This window comes from Myotis nattereri (assembly GCF_964212035.1).
Source record: "Myotis nattereri genome assembly, chromosome: 14".
NCBI lineage: Eukaryota > Metazoa > Chordata > Mammalia > Chiroptera > Vespertilionidae > Myotis > Myotis nattereri.
In genome coordinates, this window is record NC_138089.1 from 21,352,314 (window position 1) to 21,380,054 (window position 27,741).

The following is a 27,741-nucleotide window of genomic DNA, read 5'->3' on the forward strand; positions in this document are numbered from 1 at the left end:
GAGGAAGGAGACGGAGTGGTCTGCAGTGAGCAGGCAAACTCTGAGCCACGCCTGGAACCTGGAGCTCTTTCTATTTGTGTTTGGTTAATACCGCAAAGCAGTGCCGCCTGAGTCACAGGAGCCGGGCAGCCCACAGCTGCCAGCAAACGTCGGAGCTGGAGGAGGCGGAGGTTAGGCTGGCGGATAGCATCCGGCTGGGTCTCCAGGTGGACCCACTAAACAGGGCTCCTGATACCTGATCGGAGCCCGAGGGCTGAAGCGCCGGCCGCTCCCGGGGGCGGGGCGGCGGGCCGGGCGGGGCTTCGGGCGCGCAGCGGCCTGGGGTGATGCCGACGCCCCGCCCCCCAAGGGCGGGCCCGGAGTCTTAACGCGCCCCCGCGCGGCGCCCGGCCTCGGCCGCTGCCTGTTTGCCGGATCGTCGTGCAGCCTCGCGTCTTCCGTCCTCCAGCCTCCAGCTCGCCGGCCGCGCCATGGACGGGTACCACAAGCCTGACCAGCAGAAGCTGCAGGCCCTGAAGGACACGGCCAACCGCCTGCGCATCAGCTCTATCCAGGCGACCACGGCGGCCGGCTCGGGGTGAGCGCGGGGGGCGGGCCGGGCTGGGGGTAGCCGCTCTCTGCGGTCGCGGTCGCCACGGGCACGCGGGCTCCGTGCACGAAGCCACCGCGAGGGAGGCGGCAGGGCCAGGTCAGGTGGTGGAGACGCGCGCCGCGCTTGGTGCGCCGCGGCCGGGCCGGAGGCCCCCTTCTGCTCGCCGCGCCGTCGGCCTGGCTTCCGCCCTGTGGGCCTCGGCTCCCCATGCGCCTCTGGTCGGCTCTTGCCCGGCAGGACTCCGGCTACCCGGCTGCGCTCCGGCGCCGGGGCCGCGACCCTTTTGCGGCTCCGCCGGCGAGGCCACCATTACTGCGCTGTTGCGGAGAACCAGACCATGTGCCGTGCGCCCTGCACGCGCGGCCCTCGGGACCCTTTCCACATCCTGAGTGGGGAAACCGAGGCTCGGAGTTAAGTCAGTTGCCCAAGGTCACACACGGCGAGCGCTGGAATTTGAACCCGACCTGCCCAACTTGAGAGTATCTTGCAGGGATCCTTGGGCCTGGCCCGCTCTCCACCTCACACTGCCCCTTCCCGTCGCCACCTCCCATTCCTGCCACCTAGGTTTAGGGTCCGACTTTGCAGCAGGGGACTGCTGGGACCCGGGGCTGGCGAGGGGGATGGGGAGAGGGGGAATGGGGAGGAATGCGGCCACGTGGATGCAGAACCCTGGCACCCATTGTGAGGTCTTGGGTCGGACTCGGCGGGAGGTGGGGGTAAGGGTTGGGGAAGAGAGACTTTCAAGGCTAAGAGAACAGGCCTAGACCCTGGGCCAGCAGCCAGGAGCGGGGCCAGGCCTGGAGGCGGAGAAAGACTGTTGATCCCAAGAAACCTCCAAGGTAAGTGGCTAGTAGCAGGGAGAGCGGTAATAAAGGGGCCGCTGTACAGCTGGAGGCGTTCAGTGGGGCAGTGTCTCCTACTCTGAAATGGGGACAATAGTAGCTCCCACACACTGGGCGGTTTCAAGGATTCCAGCCGCTCCCTGGGGGCCTGGCGTGAGGTTGCAGAGACAGCAATGTGCTGGGTTCATGAAATGGATTTGGGGGCTGGGTGGAGGTGATTGCCAAGAGCCATCCCAACCGAGCTGTGTGCTTAAAACAAGGACAAGATTCTAGCTTCTGGCCAATTTTATACAGGACACATTATTAATAAGTACGCCATTTTTTTTTTTAACCTTAAGGGTGAGTATGTGCCTTTAAGACACCCAGTTCTCAGAGGGATTAGACCTCTCTTGGCAGGTGCTTTCCTTCCACCCCACCCCCATGCAAACTTTGGACCTATTATCTGCTTTGGGTTTATATGGGTCCTACCCATTGTGTGGAAATGCCTGCCCAGGCAGGGACCCAGCTTAGTCTCCATGCCCCGTTCCCCAGCCTGGAACACAGTAGGTCTGCACACTGTGTTGCTTGCTGGGAGCTACAGATCCCTTCCCTTGACCATTTCAGGGAGTGATTTGACCTGCAGGGCCTTGTTAAGCCCTACTGTGTGCTAGGAGCTGTCTAGCCAGGCTTCCGGGGGGGTCTAGCTGGAGAGGCATAGCAGTTACCATCTAAATAGTGTTACACTCTGAGCATCTCACACGGCCAGATGAGAGACCTGCAGACAATTGTAGGATTCCCGAGCCACACTGGTGTCTCTGCTGTGACACAGAGCGTTCTGTATGGCTAATATTGTCGTACATTCCGAGAATGATCCTGTGAGATGGATGCTATGACAGATTTTATAGAGGAGGAAACTGGCTAGTATATTAACTGAGCTGCCTAAGCTGGTCATTGGTAGCTGTTCCATGCCGCCCGGTGAGGGGCATGCATGATCAGGATGACTTCTTAGGCGGGCGGCAGAATGGAGAGAAACTGGAAATGGGAAGATCAGGTGGATTGATGGTAGATATCAGTTTGAAGGCACTTTGGGAAATGAAACGTTTACAACTATGGGGCTCCCAGAGAGAGCGGCTGTAGAGTGGGCCTCCTGGGTCTTTGTTAGGTAATTAAACTCTTGATTTGGGGGGGTGGGGGGGATTTACTATGTAGCAACTGAGACTTTACACCCAGGTTTATATTGTAGTCTTAGGGAGGAACTCACTTAACTCAAAATGTCCCTGTGCAAAAAGGGAAAAAAAAAGTACAAAAGACTGATTTCTTCATGTTTGCGAGTGTGGTAAAAATTGTAAGGAGGAAATACTTAGAGAAAACGTATTTTGAAGACGGAAGTAACATTGCTGTGCAACCCCTGTCACAGATTTTGAAAGGTGTTTAACAAGAGCTATGTGTGTGTGCACAAAAACAGTTCTGGGAGGCTGGAGAGCAGAGGAGTGTTTGTTTGGGGGCTCACTAATAACTCACCGCAGGGAGTGAGTTCCATCAAGGGAAGGCTCAGTCCTGCGGCCTTGGCCCCGTGTGGGCGGCCCTCAAAGGCACCTGACCTCCCTGTCAGGGTGCCCCTTTTCCGGGGACGGGTCGAGTCTCTCAGGGCCGCCCACACAGGCTGGACTCAGACATTCTACCTGCCAGTGAGGACCCACGCAGGCTGTAGGTTCAGCATTCGGTGGGGTCCTGATTTCTCAGTAGCTTTCCCATTCCTGTGCCATCACTGGCCCTGGCCAGTGGACCTCACCAGGGCCCAGGGAGCGAGGACACTGGCTTCTGTGTCAGGGGAGCTGAGGGACAGAGGGCTCTTTGTGCAGGCAGCACCCACAGTGGCCCAAGCTCCTCCGGGGTCATCTTCCTCCACGTGCTGAGGGAACCGTGGCTAGGGTCCAGCTCATCAGGGTTTAAAAAAATGAGACCCACTGGCTTTATCAGAAGGGCCCTGGCTGCTGGGGCTGGTGGTAATGATTTTGTAGTTTTTTGTAGTTCTCACTGACCAGGGCTAGACTGTGGCATTGTCCCAATAGGGCTAAGTGTCACCCGAGGACAGAAGCGGGGAGATGCGGACTGTGCTTTTAACGTGTCCCCAGGGCTCTGACCCACAGCGTGTGGGAGGGTACTTGGGAGCTAATGTCTGGTGGACTCGGAGGCAGGAATCTAACCCCGGCTCCAGCCCCATTCCGAGGGGCTATGCCCTTGTCAGGAAGGACCTTCCCATCCAGGGCCTTGATTTCCCCATTTTAAAGGAGAAGTTCACAGATAGGTGGTTTTCAAACTGGGTCCGTCGGGAGCGCGACAGGGGGAGCAGAGTGAGCAAGCTTGGGGTCCTACCCCCTGCTGTTGTAGGTTTCACTTTTTTTAAAGATATATTTTTATTGATTTCAGAGAGAAAGGGAGAGGGAGAGAGAAACATCAATGATGAGAAAGAATCGTTGATCAGCTGCCTCTTGCACACCCCACACTGGGGATCGAGCTCCCAACCCGGGTATGTGTCCTGACCAGGAATCGAACCGTGACCTGGTTCATAGGTTGATGCCACCGAGCCACGCCTGCCAGGCTATAGGTTTCGCATCTCGGTGACCCATGTGACTTTGAAGTGGCTGGAAGTACATCCCTGTACTTAGCTCTGGCATATAGGGATGCTTTGGCCGAGTGCCCAGAGCGCCCCTTCATGGCCCAGGCCCCTCCAGGTCTCTGGGCAGAAAACCATGCGAAGTCGGGGGCGGGAGGGGGGGTCGGGGGGGGGCTGCTTCTCCATTCTGGCTGCCTTGTCCCCATCCTGAATGAGGCAAGAGTGACGCCCGTTGAGATTGCTCCAGCAGCAGCGTTTCCCAACCGGTGTGAAGACACCTGGCTGCCCTGTGGGGACGCGGTCCTCTGCTCGGGTGGCTCTAACTCAGCAGGCCTGATGGCCAGTGTTTCCTGGAGCTGAAAACTAGGTGCCGTCCCGGGTTAGGGTCTGGCTGAGACGTTCTCATGAGCTGACCACACTGTGGCCCTGTCACAGCTCTGACTCCTAGACTCTCCTGCTTTAGGCAGGCCTGTTGCCCCTAGAGCCTGCTCCCACAAATCCGGGGCTCCCCATTGTCACAGACCAGAGCCGCGCCCTTAGGCAGTCTCTGCTCTTACCCTGAGTCGTGAGGTGGAGTCCACTCAGAGGGGTGGACAGGCGGGAGTCGGGATGACCTGGCTCACACTGTTGGGGCTTCCTGCTCACGAGTCAGTGGCACCCATGGGCTGGATGTAACCTCTAAAGCAGTGGTTCTCAACCTGTGGGTCCCGACCCCTTTGGTGGTCGAACGACCCTTTCACAGGGGTCGCCTAAGACCATCCTGCATATCAGATATTTACATTACGATTCATAACAGTAGCAACATTACAGTTATGAAGTAGCAATGAAAATAATTTTATGGTTGGGTCACAACATGAGGAACTGTATTGAAAGGGCCAGAAGGTTGAGAACCACTGCCCTAAAGGCTGCACAGCTGGGCTCTCAGCACCTTTTTTCTTCTTTTTATTTTTTATTTTTTTTAATATATTTTATTGATTTTTTACAGAGAGGAAGGGAGAGAGATAGAGAGTCAGAAACATCGATGAGAGAGAAACATCGACTAGCCGACTCCTGCACATCCCCCACCGGGGATGTGCCCGCAACCCAGGTACATGCCCTTGACCGGAATCGAACCTGGGACCTTTCAGTCCACAGGCCGACGCTCTATCCACTGAGCCAAACCGATTTCGGCTTTTTTTTTCTTTTTAAAAACAAATCTTTAACGCTCTATTAAGGTCTAATGTGCAAATCATAGCATTTTAAGTTTACAGTTCATTGGCTTTAGTAAGTGAGCAGCGATTTTTACAGTAAGTTTGAGAGAATTTACTACGTCTAATTTAGGGCACTTTATACCTCAGAGATCCCTGTGTGCTCATGTGTTGTCACTCCCCATCCCCACCTTCAATCCCAGCCCCCAGGCAACCACTCATCCCCTTTCTGTCTCTATAAATGGAACTCTTCTGGGCATTTCGAGTAAATGCAGGCAGGCAGAATGTGGTCTCGGGGACCTGGCTTCTTCCGTTTAGCATGAGGTTTGGACAGTCACACAGGCCGTAGCATGAATCTGTACCTCATTTCTCTTGACTGCCAACTGTTCCACCGTGTGGATGGACCACATTCTGCTTATCCCTTCCTCAGTTCCTCATTTTGCTCTTGTCCTAGCTCTTCTGCGGGCAGACTGTGTGACCTTGGGCACGTCACTTCCCCCCTTTGGACCTTGCAGGGCCCATCCTCAGAACGAAGAGGTTAGACCTCATCTCTGGTATGTGAAGAGCTAATATTGACTGAGCAGTTGCCATTTGCCTGGGCACTGTGCCAAGCTCTTTGCCCACACGACCTCCTCCAGGCAGATTCTATTAAGGTCTCCATTTTACAGTGAGGAAACCGAGGCTTCTAGAGGCCACATCCCTAGGGTCTTGGAGCCGGGATATATCATCCATTCATTTGTGCACTTGGTGCAGGTGCTGTTAAGGCCCAGGGAGACAGCAGTGAAAAGGCTCAAAGGCCCTCCTGCCCTCTTGCAGCTTGAGTTGCAGTAAGATAGACGGACAATAAGTAGCCACATAAGGTCAGGTGGTGGCAAGTGTGGAAGTGTGGTCAAGGAGGGCTTCTTGGAGGAGGTGGCATGAGGCAGAGCTCTGAAGAAACCTTCTGAGGTATGGAGGCGGAGTTTTTCTAGGCAGGAGTCAGGGCATTTCAAAGCCCAAGGGCTGCTTCTGAGGTTCACTCCCTCCCTGGCATCCTGGGACTCTAGCCTGAGTGAGTGAGTGTGTGTGTGTGTGTGTGTGTGTGTGTGTGTGTGTTTAATCAATATATGCATAAAAATATAAATACTGTACATGTATTACGAGTAATGCACCTGTATGTACCTACCACCAGGCTTAAGAACTAGCACGTTACAGCCCTGGCCGGGTGGCTCAGTTGGCTGGAGCATCAACCCACATACCAAAAAAGTGCAGTTTGATCCCCGGTTGGGGCGCATACAGGAGGCAACTGATGGATGGTTCTCTTTCTTTCTCTCTATCTAAAAATCAATAAAAACATATCCATATGTTTAAAAAAGAAAAAGGATTAAAAAAGAAAAAGAACTAGGACGTTACAGGACTTGAGGAACTCCTGGGCGGGCACCCGCCTCCCCCAGAGCGAATTGCACCCTGAATGTTGCATTATCAGTCCTTTGTTTTCCTTTTTTATAACATTTGTACGAATTGGTCAGCAGTGGTCTTTTCTGCTGCACAGATCCTTGTTCAGTGCACGTTGTTCACATGTATTGCTGAGATAGTGTTGATGCTGGGGCTGTGTAGTTCGCTTACTCCCACTGCTGCCTAGTACTTACTATTGAAGATATTGTGAGTATTTAGCGTGTTGATGGACAGTGGTGGTTTCCAGGTCTGGCCGTCACACACCATGCAGGGACCTTCCAGTGTGTGTCTCTCATAGCTGCGTGACGCACATTCTAAGAGCTGAGTTGCTGGGCCTTAGGGAATGTGCATCTGTGGCTCTTTTTTTTTTTTTTTTTTTTAATATATTTTTACTGATTGTTTACAGAGAGGAAGGGAGAGAGATAGAGAGTTAGAAACATCATGAGAGAGAAACATCGATCAGCTGCCTCCTGCACATCTCCCACCGAGGATGTGCCCGCAACCCAGGTACATGCCCTTGACCGGAATCAAACCTGGGACCTTTCAGTCCGCAGGCCGACGCTCTATCCACTGAGCCAAACCGGTTTCGGCGCATCTGTGGCTCTTGATTTGGTTTCATTGTAATGGTTAAAAGATTACTCAGGTTTTCTGTTTCTTGAGTCAGTTTTGGTAAGTTATTTTTTCCTTTTTTACATTTTTTTTGTATCAGGTTGTTCAGAGTATTTTATCGTCTATTGTTATGCCCTCTCTTTCATTTCTAACATTGCCTTTTTCTTTTCCTGGATCCTGCCTTATCAGAAGTTTGCTAAATTTTAGGCTTTTCTTTCTTTTTTTTTTTTTTAAAGAATTAACTCTTGGCTTTGATTTTTTTAAAAATATTTTTTATTGATTTTTTGCAGAGATGAAGGGAGAGGGATAGAGAGTTAGAAACATCGATGAGAGAGAAACATTGATACGCCGCCTCCTGCACACCCTCCACTGGGGATGTGCCCGAAACCATGGTACAGGCCCTTGACCGGAATCAAACCTGGGACCCTTCAGTCAGCAGGGCAACGCTCTATCCACTGAGCCAAACCGGTCAGGGCTGATTTTTTTTTTAATTGTATATTCACTCCCTGTATTTCTGTTCCTTATCTTCTTTCTACTGTCTTTGAGCCCACTTTATTTTTCTAACTTTTTGAGTTGGATCTTAGCTAATGGTTTTCCGCTCTTCTGTTTTTTATTTACTTTATCCTTAAGGTACTTATTTCTTCTACATAACAGGTTTTTTTCTCCTTTATTTGTAAGCGTGGAGGGTGACCTCACTGGGGCTGTTGGAGGTGCTTGGTCTTCCTGGTTCGTTCGTTTGCCGAGAAGCCATGTGATGAGTCCCTGTGACTCAGTAGTGTGTGTGGTGGGAGCTGTCAGCCTCCATTTGTTAATTTGTTAGTGGAGGCTGACAGCTCTTGTATCTTGAGAATGGAGGGGAACCCAGCAGAGGGGTGAGGGATTTTCTCTCCACTTTTCCTGCAGGGACACCTGTGAGCAGGCAGAGTGAGTGCTGATGAGATGAGAGACACCCCCCCCTGGCCAGGGAACATCTGGAAGGATGTGTGCGCTCCCCCCAGTGGGGGTGTCTTTGAGAAATGTAATTTATTTAGGCCCAGCTCTAAGCTCAGCATCACCCTCAGAGACTGAACTAGCTGGCACTGTAAGTGGATTGTTCAGGCCAAGGCAGGGGTTTTGAACACACTTGTAACTCCCATGTGTCTTGGGTAAAGTACCCTGCAGTGCCCCCGCCCTGACTCCACCCCCACTTGTATCCAGCCAGTGTGTGTCCATGGGTGTGGCATACACGCACTATAGAATGGTGCCTCCAGGCCCTGAGGCTGCAGACTCAATACATTGCCAGCCCTGAAGGCCCTCTAACAGGTTGAGTGTAAAGTAACTGTTATACTATTTTTTTATTTCTATAATACACTGACAAGTTCCCTTTTGTCCTTGGTCAGATTTAATTTCTCTTTTCTAGTATATTCTTATACCTACTTTAGAGCTTTTTGTTGTCTGGGCTTCATTAGAATTATATTGTATGTGAGTTTTCCAGATATTAGCACTACATTTAGTCAGTTTTGTATATGCAGCAATGCATTTCACATAGGTAGTGTTTGTTCAATTGAATTAAATAGTATGTTATACTTAAAAAAAAAACTGCATTTCCTGTGTGCTCAACACTTTACAGTTTATAGAGCCCTGCCTCAATCCTTGGCTCATTTCCTCCCTCCTGCCTGTCCTGTGGTGGGGGTGGGGGTGTCACAGTCCCAGCCCCAGCCTGCAGATGAGGAGGCTCTGAGAGGTTTGGCATCTGGTCCTGCAGCCGATGGTGGGGACTGGTGAACCTGGGCATTTCAAATGCATTATCTTACTGGGACTCCTAGACGTGGGCCCCCTGCCCCCCCCCCCCCTCCACACACACACACATCGCTGCCCCATTTACGAGTGAGGAAGCTGAGCCTTGGGGAGGTGAAGCACTTGTTCAGGTCACACAGCTCAAACCTGCACTGGGACACTTGGCATAGGAAGGTCCCTGAAAGAGCGAGGCGGACACCTGGCCCCTAAGATCCTTTATCCTGTATGTTTGTATTCGGTGGGTGTGAAGCAGTGTGGCCAGATGCAGGCTGCAGAAGGATAAAATACTGCAGCTCGCTCTCGCCACGTGCAGTGTGCCTGTATCTCGCCGTTTATCTCTGACAGCAGTGCGGACGTCACCCGGGAGCACCGTGTGGACAGGGCAGGCAGAGCCGCTCACCTGCCTTTCCTTCTCCTTGGAGCTGTTTGGCCCACCGTCTGCCCACATCCTTCCCCCACTGCTCTCGTAACGGGGTCAAGGCTTGTGAAACGGGATTCCTCAGGGGCAGGGCTGCTCTTGGAGGCAGGAAGGGCGGGAGGTCGGCCTGACCGGTGTTGACCGTGATGTCCTCCGGCGGGAGTTTGGCTCGGGGGACGCGGCGTTTGGGTCCCTGCCAGGCAGAGAAGTTCCTCGTTTACATTCCTCACCTCCCTCTTTCAGGTCTAGTGTCTTTTCCCCATGACCAAGGAGCTCGTAGAAATGGTTAAGTATGAGGCGATTGTGTGCTGGGAGTGGGGTACTAAACCAGCATGGACAGTTCTGAATTTCTCTACTAATGTGTCTGCGCTGGGAGTGACACTCACCCCTAACCCGGTGCAGGGTGGGGGCGGGGGCGACTGGCAGGGGAGCAGGGAGGCATATGTGAGCTCCAGATGTTGCATGTGCCCTTGGGTTGGCATTGGACGTGTTTTAACGTGAGGACCTCGTTGAGCTGCATGGTGGAGTGATGTGGGGGCACGTTCCCTCGATGAACCTGTGGGCAGGAGGGCTTCAGGCAGCGTTAGCCGGGGATTACCATGTCCCAGCAGGAACCCCGACCTCTGGCCCCATTCCTGGGGGCAGGGACTAGAGTAGTCACGTGGGTCCTGAGAGACCTGAACCTGCACATGTCTCATCCCTGGGATGTAATGCTGGCATGTCCTTCATCTTGTTCATTCCTTTGCTCAGTAGCCATTCAGATAGCTGTGCGATTAATAGGACACAAGGGGGACCCCCTGGCCCCACCACGCCAGGGCTGGAAGGGCAGCCCCGCCTCAGCTCTTGTCACAGGCAGAAGGGATTTTTATATCTGTATGATTGTAGCTTTGGGAGATGAGACCGTGTGTTTTGCCTTTTAAGTTCTGCACTGAAGCATGGTTCCTAATGGCTCCCCCAGCCCTCAGAATGCCATTAAAAAGCTGCCAAGTAGCCGGAGGATGCTGTCGGAGAGCCTAGAGCCCGAGTTGTCAGACTGCCAGCCCCGTGAGGCTGCTAGGAGGTTTGTGGTAATTCCATGAGCCTCCGTGCCTTACCCCTGGCCTGTGGCCTCAGGGCCAGCACCCCTGGCCTTGGGAGGGCAGAGTGATGGGCAGTCCCACTGGTATGTAGCTCACCGGTTAGTCACAGAGGGAGCACAGTTCCTCAGCTGCTGAGCCCTAACTCCGCTAGGAGCCACAAGGCCAGAACGGGGCTCCCCCGGCACGGGCCACACCTCTGCCTTGCACTGGGTCTGTGCTAGCCTGCCCAGTCTCCTGGGTCCTCCTTCCTTACTCTAGTCTAGCCCCAGGCATGAACTGTTGTCCCTGGGAGGGTGTGACCCCAGGCGGCCAGCAGCTGCCTCCTTGAGACCCTGTGTCACCCTCCAGGGAGCAGGGGCATGTGGCTCTCAGTGACTCCTTGGGACTTGCACCCCCAGGCCTCTAACATGGGTGAGCCCTGGAGGTCAGGGGTCCAGGGCCATAATGCACGTGTCCGTCTCTCCCCTGGGCCACAGCCACCCCACGTCATGCTGCAGCGCCGCGGAGATCATGTCTGTCCTCTTTTTCCACACGATGCGCTACAAGTCCCAGGACCCCCGGAACGCTCACAACGACCGCTTCGTGCTCTCCAAGGTAGGCGCCCAGCCCGCGCCTTTCTCCGGGGGTGGGTGTCGTGGGCCCTGGACCCTGAGAAGGTGCTGGCAGTGAGCCATCTCAGAGGGGACCCTCCACCCACGTCAGCCCAGCCCTGGCCCACCCTCCCCTCACGCTCCATTTCCACACAGCAGGCCCAGCTGGTAACTTAACCCAAGTTATGGAATAAATGACTGAATTCATAGGGGACCATGGAAGTGGTCTGCCGGGTGCTGTGCCCGTTTGCCACAGGCAGGCCTTGAGTCCAGGTCTGGGTGCAGCCTTGTGGCTTATTTTTTTTTTTTTAATATATTTTTATTGCTTTCAGAGAGGAAGAGAGAGGGAGAGATAGAAACATCAATGTTGAGAGAGAATCATTGACTGGCTGCCTCCTTCCTGCACACCCTCAACTGGGGATCGAGACCGCAACCTGGGCACATGCCTTTGACCAGAATCGAACCCGGAACCCTTCATTCGCAGGCTGACGTTCTCTCCACTGAGCCAAACCGGCCAGGGCTTGCGGCTTTTTGCACACGTTTTTCTGTGCTGTGCCAGCATCCCTGGACCACAGCCTGCTCCCTCGGGAGTGGTGGTGCGCTGCAGCAGGGTCTGGGATAGGGCACCTGGTCCTGCCCCTCCTCCTGCACGAGAATCGCAGCCATGCCACACACCCTGGAATCCGCCAGGACCCAGGCCCGGCTCTGTGGCCTCGTCTCTTGGGGCATCCTAGCTTAGAAGTCTGTCCAAGCCTGCTCACGCGCCAGAAGCCAGGGATTAGGGCGGCGAGCTGCCTGCTGGGGTGTTGGCGTCTGCCGGCCTCACAGCTGTGCTCTCCCTGCACCTGTCCTGGGGCCTGTGCGGCCTTGGCTGGAGAGAGGATGAAAGCGGGGGAAGCGGCCTTCACTTGGTTCCTTCCTGGAAATGGATCCCCGGGCCGGCAGGCTCGCCAGGCCCAGGTTTCAGTGTGTGGTGGGCACAGCTCGCTACCTGACCCCTCCCTCCATCGTCCATCCCTGGCAGGGTCACGCAGCTCCCATCCTGTACGCCGTCTGGGCTGAAGCCGGCTTCCTGCCCGAGACAGAGCTGCTAAACCTGAGGAAGATCAGCTCCGACTTGGACGGGCACCCTGTCCCGGTAAGTGTACCCCACCAGGAGCTGCACAGGCCTCTGGCTCCACTTCCTGCTTCCGGAGGCATGTCAGAAGGGGGTGGGGTGCCCACTGAAGAACCAGGGCTATTAAAAGGTAGAGAAGGGCATTGATAGGAGGAAGGAAAGAAGCGGGTGTTTTTGGGGCTCGCTCCATTCACCCCAAGCTGGTGCTGAAGGGTGAGGCCTTTCGAGGTGCTCTGCGTCGACTGCAGAGATAAACTCTCCTGAAGCACCAGGCGCCCAGCTTCCCTTCCCCACGGGCCTCCCTGGCCATACAGACACAGCGCGGGAGAAGAGGTCCCGGTGTCAGGGAGGGGGCTGCAGGATGCTGGTGGTGCACCAGGGAAGGGACCCAGTTTGCTCCTCAGGGTGCTAATCCCTGCCGGTGTTTGGAGTTCATGGGTTACCATGGGAACTCACTCTCCCCACCCCACCCCCACCCCCCATCTGGGCACCCACTAGGGCCAAGCATTCTGTCAGTTTTGTCATGAATTCTGGCTGCTGTGTGTGAGCTGGACGAGTGGGCTCCCTTTACACATGAGGGAACTGAGGCCCAAAGAGGTTCAGTCTCTGGCCTGAGGTCACACCGCCTGGTGGCAGAGCCGTATATGAACCTCAGCCCCACTTACTGCTGTTGGTGGAGGCTGGCCTGGGGCAGAGCCTTCTGCAGACCTCGGCACGTGGCTACGCCTGCGTGGGCGTGTGGCGCTCAGGCAGACTCTCCAGGACGCCGGGAGGTAAGCTGCTGCCCTCTCTCCCCTGTGAGTGACTGTGGCTCTCTGTTGTGACAGAAACAAGCTTTCACCGATGTGGCCACTGGCTCCCTGGGCCAGGGCCTTGGGGCCGCCTGCGGGATGGCCTACACGGGCAAATACTTCGACAAAGCCAGGTAATGCTCCCCCTCCCCACCCACCCTCGGGAGTTTCGGGAGGGGTCCAGCCCTCACTGTTGGCACCAGGCACTCCCTCTTACCTGAGTCGGAGCTGAGTAATAGTACGTGTGTGGCCTAAGGCTGGCCCATGACCAGAGGAGGAAACAGGCTCCAGGGAGTGAAGGGACCGCCCTCAGTCCCTTGAAGTGACTGATGGGGCCAGATTTGAGCCCAGAGCCCATGCTCCTGGCATGTGCTCTTTGTCCAAAGTGCTTTGGCTGGTGAGCTCCTGTGTCACCCCCAAGCCAAGTTCTCGGACCCTGGAAGTCTCCATGGGCCCCACCCTCGGTGTCTGAGTGCCACAAGCTCGGGCCCTGCTGCTTGCCTTTGCGTTGGGAAAGGAGAAGATGGTGGCTTCTGGAGGGTTCTGGGCTTCCCTGACCCCACCTGTCAGCCAGGGAAGACACACACACTGGAGAAGGGGACCGATCACAGAGATTTGCTGCATCAGTGCCAGGTGGTGGAGGCAGAGTTCAGCCACAAGGCTGTCCACGTGTCCTCCTAGGACCTGCAGCCCGGTCTCTATTGGGGGGTGGGGAAGTGTTGGCTGCAGGCTTTAAGGAGATCACTTGTCAGCTGGTTTCTGCATCATTCCCGTCGGGGGCCTTGCACTCGGTGCTCAGAGCTCGGTGGGTTTTCACTTTGATAGCCCCCCTGCGGGCTGAGTGGTGACTGAACAGTTACTCCTCCCACCGATGAGGAAATTGAGGAAATTGGTGGAGGCTGGATTTAAACCCAGGGCATGCACCCCTGCTTCCTGAGTCCATATTCAGATCCTCAGACTGTTCTGAGGGGCCCAAGCAAAGCCTAGGAGGTTCAGGGAGCCCAGTGGGTAGGACGCTCCCTACAGGAGGGGCTGATGGAGCCTGGCCTGCAGGTGGCAGGAAGGGCCCAGCTGTGCAGCCATGGCTTCCCCAGCGCCCTACAGCCCACCCCTGGCAGTGGGAGGTGGTGGTGACTGCAGCCCTCCAAGGACAGGAGGCTGCAGGGAGCCTGGCTGGATGCCACGCTGCGGTGAGCACCTACTGTGCGCAGGGAAAGGGGCTCCTGAGACTGCCCTTCAGGAGGTGGCTGGGGCTGTGAGGTGTCCCAGACCCTCCCAGGCCAGTGTCACCTGGCAGCACAGCCTCTGCCTTCAGTCCCCAGAAGTGATTCACTGTGAAGTGAAGAAAATCACAAGGAATGGGGTGTATGTTGAAGAGTATTTTGTTTGGCACAGAACCAGAGATGCGAGTTAATTCATCCCAAAAGCTGCTTGAAGCAATTCCCCATGAAGGGTCTTTTCCTCGCCCTAATGTAATGGAATGAGCCGGTGTAGGGAGAAGGGGTTCGGCTGGGTTCCCAGCAGCAGGCCTGGCTAAGGCTCAGGGCCTGGGACTGTGCGTGGAGGGAGGGGGTGTGGGAGAGATAAGGGTGTCGAGGGGAGTACCAGGCCATGCCAGGCTCCCGGAGGCCGTGTCCTGATAGAGCGTACCTGGCCTCCAAGCATGTTGCCCAGCCACGGCAGGGACCATGCATCACATTGACTCTTTTGTTTCTTTTTTAATAGTTTTGTTTTGATTGAAATGCTCATTTGAAAAATACAGAAAAGCATTAAAAAGAAATGGACATTTTCTTCACTATTTTTTAAAATATGTTTTTATTGGTTTGAGCGAGAGAGAAGGGAGAGAGAGAGAGAGAGAGTGAGTCATTGATTGGCTGCCTCCTGCTCACCCCCTACTGGGGATTGAGCCCACAACCCAGGCATGTGCCCCGACCGGGAATCCAACTGGTGACCTCGTGGTGCATGGGTGGACGCTCAGTCCACTGAGCCACGCCAGCCGGGATTCTTTATTCGTAACCTCTCCCCCATTTAAATCTCAGCGAATCGTATTTCCTCCTCATTATCGCGAGAAGAAACTTACAAATGTGCAGCCCTAGACATTCTGCTCTTTAGAAAAACCTGAACGTTGTGAGCCTTTTCTCACAGTGATTGCTTGCCGTTGACGTTCTGTGTTATGGGCCTGCTGTACCCCGTTCGGACAGTCCTCTGGTTGGACATTTGGGGAGGTTTGCAAACACCTCTGCCACAAGCAGCCCTCTGTTGAGGGTCCCTTCCCTGTGTGGTGGTAACTCAGAGCTTGGGGTGACCCTGACTTCTGTGGGGCTCCAGTGTCTTTCCCCAGGAGCCCAGGTTGCCCTCCTGACCTGAGCTTTGGCCCCAAAGGCCAGTCGGGCTTCCTTGGAAGTGCTGGTGGGTTGGGAAAGCAGCCAGCCTGCTTCCCTGGAATTCCTTTCTGGGGTAGTGGGTCCCTGCAGGCCTCTGGCTCCGCCCCATCCGGCTGGAGACTCCAGGAGCTTCTGACCCGCAGGGCGCAGCTTCAGATAAGCCCCTGAGTGTGGGCCCTGGGACCTTCTGCTCCCAGCCAGGGAACTGGTGGCCTGGCCTGTTGGAAGCCACAGAAGGGAAAAATATGGGGGACTCCTTCTTAACCTGCTGGCCTGTGGAGGTGCTGAGTCATGCTGACAGTGCCATGGCTGTGCCCGCCCCTTCTCTGGCTCCAGGACCGGTTCCTGCTGCAGCAGCAGGGCAGCTGTGTCCCTTCTGAGCCCAGCCAGGAACCAGCCTCATTCCCTGGCCTTGCAGCTGGACACTGGGCAAGTCCTGCGGCTCCTCCCTCCGTGCCTGCCTCCCTAGACAGCAAGCAGTGGACAGACCTGTGTTTGAATCCCCGCGTAGCTGCTCCCAACTGCATTGCCTTCAGACGAGTCCCTTCACATTTGAGCCTATTTCCTTGTCTGTGTTCTGGGAATAACAACTGCATTTACCTTCCCTGGAGGGTTAGTGAGTGTAGGGCCCAGCACCTTGCTAGAGCCCCCTAGGAACCCTAGATGCCACATGCCAGCCTGTGGGTGGGTTTCCTGTTTCTGAGCCTGTGGCTGCTGCTCCTCAGCCATTTCCTCACATCTGGGAGATGTTGGGAATGGGGGGGCGGATCCCTGAACTGGTCTTCCTACCTCTAGCCTCACCCCGTTGGCCCCACCCTTCCCCAGATCCAGGGAGGGTTCCGTCAGCTGGGTAACACCCAGTCCAGCGCTCTTTTGACCATGTCGCTCTGCCTTTGAAAAGACCGTGGTTGCCTCTGTTAAGGGCAGGAGTGGCCCTGGGGTGGAGAAAGCGCAGGCCTAGCTGCTCCTATCTTGGGCAGGAACCAGCCTCAGACGCTTGGGGAGAGGTCATGTGAGGTCATGTTGCAGCATGAGTCCCCTTGGGAGCTGGTGCTCATTCTTTACCTGAGGCCTCCCTCTAGGGTGCTGCTTGGCACACCACCCAGGCCCGCCCCCCCCCCCCCCAGCCCAGCTTCTTCAAGCAGAAAGGCCCCCTTTCCCTCTGGCCCTCCAGCGAGTCCCGGGCTCCCCCAGTACTCCTGGTGCATGGGAGGGGGAGGGGGAGGGAATGGGCCCCCCTGCAGTGGGCAGTTGAAGGCCCTCCTGCCCGTGCAAGGCCTTGGCCCTGGTGGACATTCCTTTTCCTTGTGCCCTGACAACCCCGATGCTCTGCATCTTACCGACCAGACTGCTGCCTCTCGGAGCTCTGTCTCAGCAGCCAGTACTTTGTGGAGCTCCTGACAGCTTCCTCCACAGCCATTTCCTCACCCTGTGGACCTTGGCGTGGGCATCAGGAACCTGCCGGCGTCATTGCACGTCACGGGGAGGGGGTGCTCCTTGACCCAGAGCGCAGGCTCCTGGGGAGGGACAGGCCTGGAGCGAGGTGGCCCAGGGCAGGTGCCTGCTTCATCCCCACCACCTGTCTGCAGCTACCGTGTCTACTGCTTGCTGGGAGACGGGGAGCTGTCGGAAGGCTCCGTGTGGGAGGCCATGGCCTTTGCTGGCATCTACAAGCTGGACAACCTTGTGGCCATCCTTGACATCAACCGCCTGGGCCAGAGCGAGCCGGCCCCGCTGCAGCACCAGCTGGACGTCTACCAGAAGCGCTGCGAGGCCTTTGGGTACGTACAGGCCGTGGCCGGGCACCCCCAGCCTGGGAGCCACAGTGCTGGAAGCTTGCAGGTGCAGGGGCTGAGGCCGGAGGCGAATGAGTCCTTTTTTCAGGTTTTGACACAATTTCAGACTTTGGGCACCTCGTGGATTTGTGGGCGAAGCCCAGTTTTAAGTGAGTTCCTCTGTGTGGCCGTGCGGCACAATAGCTCTCAGAGGCTGCACGTAACGTCTCACACGTCCTCACTTTGTTCCTGGGTGGGTGGGGGGTGCATGGTGTGAACCACGCTTGCTCGTGAGGCTAAGGGGCATGAAGGGGTCTGAACCTGGGTCCACTGGCTGCCTCCTGTGCCCAGCTTCAGCCAGCCTGTGGAAGAGACCAGCCCCCTCTCCTGGTGAAAGGGGAGAAAGGGTTTGTGAATTCAGTTCCGCCATGTGAGTGGGTGTCAGCCAGCAGGTGTCACCTCAAGTACAAGGCACTCTGCAGTTAGAGCTCGGAGGGCCCAGGGTCAGGACTCAGTCCTGGCTGCGGAGACTGGAGGACTCTGGGCGGGACTGTGCAGGGCTCTGAGGGCCCTGTGCGGATGCGTTTAAAAGTTCCAGCACCACACCCAGTATCTGTGGAGTGATCAGAAAAATGAAAATTAGGCCAAAAAATTCATCAATAATCTAACAGATTCCAAACCCAGTGCATCGTCCCAAAAGCAGCTCTCAGTAGGAAATGAATAGATCAGGAACGAAAGAGGCAATAATTGAACTAAGCTTTGAATGACTTAGGAGAGAGGAAAATCTGTACCAAGTGAACAAGAGGAAGTGAAAGGATGTGAAAAGAGAAAACAGGAATGTTTTAGACTCCCCGGCTCCCCAAGGCTTTCCCCTAGGAGTCCCTCGGGGTCCCTGGGCACTGGTCCTTGCCCCTCACTGCCCCCTCTCCATCCCCAGCTGGCACACCGTCATCGTGAACGGACACAGCGTGGAGGAGCTCTGCAAGGCCTTTAGCCAGGCCAAGCACCAGCCGACAGCCATCATTGCCAAGACCTTCAAGGGCCGAGGGATCTCGGGTTTGTATGCATGAGTCTCCCTGCCACCCCTGGGAATGGGCCCTATGGCTAACTGAGCGGGTGGGGGTTTCCACAAAAGGGGGCATTCCTCTAAGATCATGTGTCTGGGGAGCTGCAGTAGTGAGTGCACCTTGGCTGGGGACTCAGTGGTCAGCATGGCTGAGCTTAGGATTCAAATCCAGGCCAGGCTGGCCTTTGCTGAGGGCATGTGTAGGCAGAAGGAGAGGAGGGACCGGGAGGGCCTGTGGGTAAGGGGAAAGGAGAGCATCCCACCTCCCCTCCTGGCTGGCACTCTCAGAGCACCCTCCACAGCCCCAGCTGTCTGCCCTGAGCTGGTGGGCCAGGAGGGCCCTGGGAAGACCTGGTTCCCCCAGCTGAGGGCTGGGGACAGCCCTCTGGCCGTAGAAAAGGGCTGAGCAGAGGCCTGTGCGGGTGGAGAGCCTGGAGGATCTAGAAGACCGTTTCTGCGCCAGGCGTGAGCGTGATGCTGGCATGTGGCTCTCTAGCACCCAGGTGGGAGATGGGGCTAGAAGAGGTCGGGGACTTGACTGTGGACACAGGGAGTCTATGGCACTGGAGGCCTAACTGCAGGCTCTGGGCTGGCTTCCTGTGGCAGGTGCCCTGGCTGTGCCCCCACTTGGGGGCCGTGGCTCCTCTGGAAACCTCGGAGCTTCCGAGGGGAGACCTGGGGGTCAGTCCGTGGCTCTGCCCAGCTGAGGCGACCTCAGAGGTCCCCGCAGGGCACAGCGCCTGGTGGTTCTGGCGGGCCTGCTCCATGGCTCACAGCTGTTCCCGGGACCTGGCAGTGCTTGCCCTGCTCTAGGCCTCAGCTCTCCCTCCTGATGGCCAGGATCCCAGCCCGGCCAAGAAACTGAATAGGATTTCTACAGCACGTGCCTCTCCGTGGGCCCGGGCTGGGGTGGTGGCACAGAAGCGAATGGGACAGGGCGATCTGCCTGTGCCTGCTCCCTCCCCACCTGGCTGTGAGCTGCTGGAGGAGGAGGTGTTGGTCTGTGGGGATGAGGCATGTAGAGTCCTGCCCCCCGTGGTGCCTGGCACAGGGCTCTGCTTGACTGTGATGACACTGTTCCTCCCTCTCCCCTGACTGTTCCTGGACGGGTGGGGGGGCCAGGCCCCCGGAGTAGCTTCCTGGCCCTCTGCGAGTATCCGTCTTACCTGGCCCTCTGCCCTCCTGCATGGCACCCGCAGGGGTAGAAGATAAGGAGTCTTGGCATGGGAAGCCCCTCCCCAAAAACATGGCTGACCAGGTCATCCAGGAGATCCAGAGCCAGATCCAGAGCAAAAAGAAGATCCTGGCGACTCCCCCGCAGGAGGACGCGCCCTCGGTGGACATCACCAACATCCGCATGCCCACCCCACCCAGCTACAAAGTTGGGGACAAGGTAGAGTCCAGCTTCGCTTTTCTAGACTAGCTGGGTGGGGTGGCCGTGGTTCTCCGGCTCCCCAAGGTTGGGGCCAACATGGGTCTAATCTAGAGGACTGGGAAAGGGAGGAGAGGGGTTATTTCAGGGTGAGGGGGACCCTGCGGGGTTGCTCCTGCCAGTTCCTTCATGGAAACAACCAGCTCAGGAATCATTTACCTGCAGAGGCTCAGAGAGGGCAAGGGACTTGCCCACAGTCACACAGCAAGCTACAGATATCACTGGGATCAAAGCACACAGCTCCTGAATTCCCCCATCCCTGGCCCTCAGCCTTGGCCTGAGCTCAGGACTGGCCTCATCTGGCCTGGCAAAGGCTAGGCAGGCCTGCCCTGCTCTGGGGCTTCCCCTGGGGGCGTCCATCTGTGCAGCTGGCCTCAGGCTTTCTGACTCCCAGACTCGGTGTATTCCTGCCCAGAGTGGGGCAAGTTCACAGTCTCTCTCATGTGCAGAGGGGGGCAGGGAGGGTGCTATTAGGACATCTTTTGCAGCACAAACCCCTCGCCGGGCTGGCCAAGGGACTGCAGGGACTCCCAAGTTCATTGTAGAAGTGAACTTCACAGGGTCGTGTGTTGTTGATATTCCTTTTTCTGCCCCAATTCTTCTTTTCCTCCCTAAAAAGTGTCCCCCAGAGACTGTGCAGGGTTCTAAGCTGCACCTCACAGGTGCCCGGGCGGTGCTCAGCCTTCCCACTCTCCTCCCCACAGATAGCTACCCGCAAGGCCTACGGGCAGGCCCTGGCCAAGCTGGGCCACGCCAGCGACCGCATCATCGCTCTGGATGGGGACACCAAGAACTCCACCTTCTCGGACCTCTTCAAAAAGGAGCACCCCGATCGCTTCATCGAGTGCTACATTGCCGAGCAGAACATGGTGGGTGCCGGGGCGGGCAGGTGGGCACAGGGCCAGCCACCGCCTTGGGGGAGAGGTCTGAGGGGTGCAGGGGCAGGGCTAGAGCCCTTCTGCCCCTTTGGGCAGCTACGTTGGCTGTGCCAGGCTCCTCCTAGGTACCCAGGGAGACCTCAGAACAGCTGGGATTCAGCACTGACCTTGACTTCAAGTAGCCACACTTTGTGGGGCGTGCCACGCCCGGGTGTAAGTGTCCTGGGTGAGTGTGCACAGAAGAGCTGAATGGGCCCAGGTGTGCACAGGGGCGCTGCACGTGAGCCAGGTGGGGTGGATGGGCTCTCGGGGCAGAGGGCCTTCCAAGTGGAAGGTGGGCTGGAACACGATGGGCCCACCAGTCACATCTGCTGAGCCCTTTTGTGCACAGGCTCTGGGCCCCTGCCATGCACACAGTTGGGTTAGCGCCTTATCAGGAACGGAGGTGGTGAAATAGGAAGGAAGTTTTGTCCTGTTTGTCAAAACATCCGCTTCTCCTGGCCGAGCAGCCCAGCCGGGCCTGCAGGCCTTCAGGGACCGAGAGCTTCCTCCTCTGGAGGCTACTGGCTCTCACACCAACGTTTTTCCAGCAAAAACTGAAGTCCTCTCTCTGTGGTTTCTAGCCTTGGCAGCTGGAGAGTCCGGCCTAGACTGGCAGGATGTGGAGGCTGAGGGGGCCCAGGATCTGGGGGAGAAGGGCTCACGTCAGCGGTGGGTTGCGGAGCTACGCAGAGACAGCCAACCTGGAACCAATGCCTGTATTGCTGCTGGGCGGAGCCTCCACTGGCACTCAGGGTGGGAGGGCTGGTCTCTGCAGAGTCCTCGGGGTTGGCCAGGAGATGGGGGAGGGGATTGCATAGGTTGGGAAGATGGACCATCTGCACCCAACTTGACTAGCCTGCTCTGGAAAAGGCTTTGCTTGCTGCTCAGGGGAAATGTTCCCCGGGACAGTAGTTTTCAGAGAACTTGTGAAACGGTTATTTCAGCCCTGGCTGGTGTGGTTTGGTTGGTTGGAGTGCCGTCCAATGCATGGAAAGGTTGCCGATGCGATTCCTGGTTGTGGCATATACCAGGTTGCAGGTGGGGGTGTGTACAGGAGGCAGTGATCGATGTTTTTCTCTCTCTCCCCCTTCTTCTCTCTAAAATCAATAAAATATATCCTTGGTGAGGGTTTAGAAAAGACAAATAACATGGTTATTTCAAGTGGAAGGAGTTGTGTTTGGAAACAGACTTGGGAGTCCATGGTGTGCAGGCATCACTTGGAGAGGAGGAGAATTACGTCACTAGGATGACAGAACCCCTAGCCACCCTCTCCCTGCTCTGCCCCCAGGTGAGCATCGCCGTGGGCTGTGCCACCCGCAACAGGACCGTCCCCTTCTGCAGCACCTTCGCGGCCTTCTACACGCGGGCCTTCGACCAGATTCGCATGGCAGCCATCTCCGAGAGCAACATCAACCTCTGTGGCTCCCACTGCGGCGTGTCCATTGGTGAGTTGAACCGGGGCCAGGCTGCTTAGCCCCTGGACTCTCCCTGGACTTCTGGGCCAGGTGGTCAGGGGGAAGGTGGGACCATGGTGGGGGTCTTGCTTCAGCATGTCCTTTCCCACATCCCAGGGGAAGACGGGCCCTCTCAGATGGCCCTGGAAGATCTGGCCATGTTTCGATCAGTCCCCACGTCTACTGTCTTCTACCCAAGTGATGGGGTGTCTACAGAGAAGGCGGTGGAACTAGCAGCCAATACAAAGGTTGGTCACATGCTGTTCTGTTTTCTGCTTAGAGGGGGCGGGGGTGGGCGGAGAGGCCAGCCTGCGGGCAGTGCTGGTCGTTCACTGCCCCAGAGTGGTGTCTCCTGACCTTCCCCTGGTGTCTGTAGCTTGTAGAAGTTAGACTAGGAACAGTGAAGTACTCACCATCCTTCCTGCCACAGAGCAGGCATTGCTAATTGATCACCATGCTCTTTCTCCACTGAGAATCCTGGCCCTGCCAGTGTGGCAGGTGATGCCTGTCTGGCCTCCCTGAGTTGGAGTCACTAAGACATAATGAGCAACATGGTCCCAGGCATGCTGGAAGCATCCTGGGGAGCGGCCCCACTGGGTGGCCACTCTGCCTGGTGGAAAACTCATTTTCCCTCTGGGGCTTGGGGCTGGCAAAGTCGTTGGCCACTGTCCCTTGGGAAGAGTGTTTGGAGAGGTGCACGCTGCAGAGGGCAAGAGTCCTTTTCCTCCTGGAGGAGCAGTCGCACGAGGTGACTGACAGACACCTCCATGGGGGTGGAGGGTGGAGGACGTTTGTGGGTGGGAGGTGACAGCCTTCTAGAACAACCTTGCTGTTTGAGGTGGGATGGGCTGCGTCCCGTAATCCTCGGTTACTGTTTCATTCCAGGGCATCTGCTTCATCCGGACCAGCCGCCCCGAGAACGCCATCATCTATAGCAACAACGAGGATTTCCAAATCGGACAAGCCAAGGTCAGTGTGGTTCGTGCCCGGGGAGACCCCACAGAACGAGCCCGAGGCCAGGGCCCACCTCAGGCCACCAGTCCCCGAGCCTCACTGGCCCCGTGTCACCCCCAGGTGGTCCTGAAGAGCCAGGATGACCAGGTGACTGTGATCGGAGCCGGGGTGACCCTGCACGAGGCCTTGGCTGCTGCTGACGTGCTGAAGAAAGGTGAGGACGGAGGGACCCAAAGAGTCTTAAATCGGCGCTGACTGCATTACTAGGTCTTGGGGGTAGGAATTAATTTTGTCCAATTAAGTGTTAATAGCTACCCCATGAGCATTTGCTTTGTGCCCGGCATGATGCTAAGTTCTGGGGCTGCAGTGGCCACAGTCCCTGCCCTGTGGCCCTGGAGTCAAGGTGCCCAGCACAGTAGTCGGATCAGAGGCCCTGGGGCCTGTCAGTGGGGTTGAGCTGCCACTCAGCTGGGCACTAGTAAGTTATTTAGCATCACTGTGCCTCCTTTTCTCATCCGTGAAATTGAAATACTGTCACCTTCCCCGTGGGGCTGTCTTGGGGATTCAGTAAATAATAACCTGGTGTTATTATTGTTATACATTTTTTCTCTATATATTTTATTGATTTTTTGCAGAGAGGAAGGGAGAGAGACAGAGTTAGAAACATCGATGAGAGAGAAACATCGATCAGCTGCCTCCTGCACACCTCCCACCGGGAATGTGCCAGCAACCAAGGTACATGCCCTTGACCGGAATCGAACCCGGGACCTTTCAGTCCGCAGGCCAACGCTCTATCCACTGAGCCAGACCGGTTTCGGCATTATTGTTATATTTTTATTGATTTCAGAGAAGAAGGGAGAGGGAAAGAGTAACATCAGTGATGAGAGAGAATCATTGATCGGCTGCCTCCTGCATGCCCCCTACTGGGGATGGAGCCTGAAACCTGGGCATGTGCCCTGACCAGGAATCAAACTATGACCTCCTGGTTCATAGGTCAATGCTCCACCACTTAGCCACACCAGCCAGGCAACCTCTTATTATTTTTTAAAAAATATATTTTTATTGATTTCAGAGAGGAAGGGAGAGGGAGAGAGATAGAAACATCAATGATGAGAGAGAATCATTGAATGGCTGCCTCCTGTACAACCCACACTGGGGATCGAGCCCACAACCCGGGCATGTGCCCTGACCAGGAACCGAACCGTTAACTCTGGTTCATAGATCTACGCTCCACCACTGAGCCACACCAGCTGGGCAACCTCTCATTATTATCATCATTAAGAGCTTGACAATGTTAGCTACTGGTAACGTAGGGGAGACAGGCATTAGCCTCCCCTACGGCAGAATCACAGTAGATGTCACATCTCATGCTGAGCATGAAGGAGAGGCCGATATGGGCATCCTTAGGGCAGTGACCTCAGATATGCAAAGGACTGATGAGCAAACAGGAGCCAAGAGGCCTGGGCGGAAGGAACTGCGTGTACAGAGCTCGGAGGAGCTGGAGGAAGGCGGGGGTAGGAGCAGGATGGGCTGGAGAAGCCGGGGAAGCCCGGCCCCAGCAGGGATGGAAGTCCAGGGGGAGTATGAAGAAGGCCTGGCGGAGCTGGACTGGTCCTCCTGAGGTCATTCTGCTGGTCGTCACCTGACCTGACACCGGGCGGCCTGCCTGCAGCCACAGCTTCCGTCCCCGACACCCATGAGTACATGGCTTATCTCAGATCAGACACCCGGAGCTCTCTGGCTTCCCCTCCATCTGCAAGGGCGTCTGGAGGAGGAAAGGAGGCTGTGCAGGCCCCACACTTGCCCCTCGGTGTTCTTGACCGTCCAAGGCCGAGATCCTCTGGCCCTGGGCGTGAGGGAAGAGGGACCAGCTACTCCTGGAACAGCTGGGAAGGCTCCCGGGAGGAGGGGTGGGTGCAGGGTGCTGGAGTACTTGGCACCACATGTCAGCAGAGGAAGGGGACAAGCTCTGGGGGTGGTAAGCATGAACAGTGGGAACAGGACAGCTGGCCCCCAGGACAGGGGCTGGCCGCAAGCTGGGACAGCTCTCAGGACAGCCCAGCCAGTCCCCGTCTCAGGGCTCATCAAAGGGCAGACCCACAGCATCCAGCCCATTTCCCTCAGCACGTCCCTGCATCTTCTGCCCTCACAGAGAAGATCAACATTCGCGTGTTGGACCCTTTCACCATCAAGCCCCTGGACCGGAAACTCATTCTTGACAGTGCCCGGGCTACCAAGGGCAGGATCCTCACGGTGGAGGACCACTACTACGAAGGTGAGGGGCCTCGCCAGAGAGCCAGGGCTGCTGGGGCAGGGGGTGAAGTGTTAGCTACTGGTAACGTAGGGGAGACTCAGCTCAGCTGCTGGAATCGCTCCACGGAGGCCCTGCCACCCAGGAAGCCAGTGGGGAGTCCCATCTCACTGCTAAGAGTGGAAACCAGGTGGTCTGTGTCCCGGAAGTAGTTACCATGCAGAATCAAACTGGGAAAGCCACACACAGTTTCTGTCTCATGAGTCCTTACAGAGCAGTCCTCCATAACCCACACCACCTTCTCCCCACAGGGAGGAGATGGGCCTGGACTCTGGGGACAAGGGCAGACGCTAGTCCATTGGTGACAGCTGCCCAGATGATGATAAAATGACTCAGACGCCACATTTGGGCTTATGAAAAGAAAATATAGTGATTGATTCATGAAGTCTGTTACGGCTACTATAGGGGCGAAGGGGTAGTGTATATGCCGTCTCTGTCATCGTTGGGTTAGGGCTGTGGTCGGCAAACTGCGGCTCTTGAGCCACATGCGGCTCTTTGGTCCCTTGAGTGTGGCTCTTCCACAAAATACCACGTGCGGGCGCGCACGTACAGTGTGATTGAAACTTCGTGGCCCATGCACAGAAGTCAGTATTTTGTGGAAGAGCCACACTCAAGGGGCCAAAGAGCCACACGTGGCTCAAGAGCTGCGGTTTGCCGAGCCGCAGTTTGCTGACCACTGGGTTAGGGAATAAACTCAGGCTGGCAGAGGGGCAGGGGACCCCACCCACTGCTCAGCCTGAGACCGAATCCCCTGACTCCCTCCCTTTCCTTGGCCCAGGTGGCATAGGTGAGGCAGTGGCCTCTGCAGTCGTGGGCGAGCCCGGCGTCACCGTCACCCGCCTGGCCGTCAGCCAGGTTCCAAGAAGCGGGAAGCCAGCTGAACTGCTGAAGATGTTTGGCATTGACAAGGATGCCATTGTACAAGCTGTGAAGGGCCTTGTCTCCAAGGCCTAGGAGGGGGCTTCTACACATTCCTGAGAGATTCTGGCAGGTGCTCAAGATGCACTGAGAGGAGTAGCAAATATATCTTTTGTGAAAAATCCATCAGCCTCTGAAAATCCATCTTTGTGGATGCAGCCAGTGATGTTTCTGGGGAAGAAGGGTAGAGGGAGAGGGGGCAGGTTGGCACCCTTGGCTGTGAGCCAGGACCTGGTGTCCCAAGGCCTTCTGCAATCACCTCCCCTGGCACCCGCCTCACCCGCCACAACTGCTGCTACCACCCCAGCACCCCCAGGTGACACTGGACTGCAATCGGCCTTCCGGCCCAGAGGTTACAACCCAAACCACTCACACTCACTCAGCTGCCTGCCCCAGGAAGGCTGGGAGCTGCCACAGGCCTGGAGTTGTCCGGGTGACTTAGGGCCACCCCACCTTCCCCAAGGACCCACAGCCCTGCAATCAGAGGTCTCCACGGGTGGGGAAGCGCATGTGCTTATTGTCCCTGCTCCTGGCCACATCCTCTTAACCGGTAACCTCAGAAGCAGAGGGGCACAGGGCAGCCCCGTCCTGGGGAAGAAGGTGACCCTCAGGCTGGCCTCAGAGCTGCAGGTGGCAGGTCAACAAGAAGGTCCAGCTCTCACCTTGCACCATAGACCAGAAGTCCTCAATCCTGAGTGTGCAGGACTGCCCCCCTCACCTTGTTAAAATGCAGGTCCCTGGGCCTTGCTCTCAGAGCCTGGGACTCTGCACTGGACCCCGGGCCCAGGAGCTTCTGATGTCACACGTAGTGTGCAGGCCTCAGCTCCAGCCCCGCCCACTGCTGGCTCCCTCACTCCTGTGACCACAGCCCTGCTACCTGGGCTCAGCCTGAGTCAGCTCTGTTTGTGGCCAACTGCAGAGACCGTTGGATGAGCATAGGACAAACTAATGCCAGAAAAGAGGCTGGACGCCGCTGACCACTGGTGGGGTCCCCAGGAAGTCTTCAGAGCCCTTGGGGAGGAGGAGACACACTGGAGACATGTCCACCTGACACGCTAGACCAGCGGTTCTCAACCTGTGGGTCGCCTAAGACCATCGGAAAACACATATATAATTACATATTGTTTTTGTGATTAATCACTATGCTTTAATTATGTTCAATTTGTAACAATGAAATTGGGGGTCACAACATGAGGAACTGTATTAAAGGGTCGCGGCATTAGGAAGGTTGAGAACCACTGCTCTAGACAATGAACCAGTCCAACCCTCAAACAGCAAGCTGCTTCCCACTCCACTATTGATTGGTCCAGGTTTGGCTGTACCAGGGGCTGTGTGTCTGCATTCAACACTCCACAGCGGGCAGGGGAAGAACAGAGAAGAGCCTGGGCTGGCAGGCTGTTTGCCTTTCACCTCCGGGCCAGGGCTCCTTGGCCTGCGAACAGTAGCTGGAAGTGACTTCAGCACTAGGCCTGGGGGTCTGCCTGAGCTCCAGGGAG

The 27,741-nt window shown here is 56.4% G+C and overlaps 1 protein-coding gene across 3 annotated transcripts; it reads left to right on the plus strand.

Annotated features, from left to right (window-relative positions):
- Positions 1-26,369, plus strand: TKT (transketolase). Of its 3 annotated transcripts, XM_081106099.1 has the most exons (15): positions 1-170; positions 449-577; positions 11,010-11,127; positions 12,148-12,261; positions 13,068-13,165; positions 17,005-17,196; positions 18,128-18,246; positions 19,456-19,649; positions 20,393-20,557; positions 21,897-22,053; positions 22,180-22,310; positions 22,948-23,031; positions 23,137-23,230; positions 25,169-25,291; positions 26,106-26,369. In XM_081106099.1, exons 2-15 carry the CDS (start codon positions 471-473, stop codon positions 26,279-26,281), a joined length of 1,872 nt encoding a protein of 623 aa, XP_080962225.1. In that variant the 5' UTR covers positions 1-170; positions 449-470; the 3' UTR covers positions 26,282-26,369. The 3 variants fall into 3 exon arrangements, with proteins under 3 accessions (XP_080962225.1, XP_080962224.1, XP_080962226.1); XM_081106098.1 differs by lacking the exon at positions 1-170 and having other exon boundaries at positions 350-577; XM_081106100.1 differs by lacking the exons at positions 1-170; positions 449-577 and adding an exon at positions 712-1,431.
- Positions 26,370-27,741: the final 1,372 nt, after the last annotated feature.

Bases quoted from the DNA above. Each gene is read 5' to 3' on its own strand.
- TKT (XM_081106099.1), top strand. From the start codon at position 471: ATGGACGGGTACCACAAGCCTGACCAGCAGAAGCTGCAGGCCCTGAAG. The intron at 17,197-18,127 runs GTACGTACAGGC...CTCCATCCCCAG, and splicing joins AAGCGCTGCGAGGCCTTTGG to CTGGCACACCGTCATCGTGA. The intron at 22,311-22,947 runs GTTGGTCACATG...GTTTCATTCCAG, and splicing joins AACTAGCAGCCAATACAAAG to GGCATCTGCTTCATCCGGAC.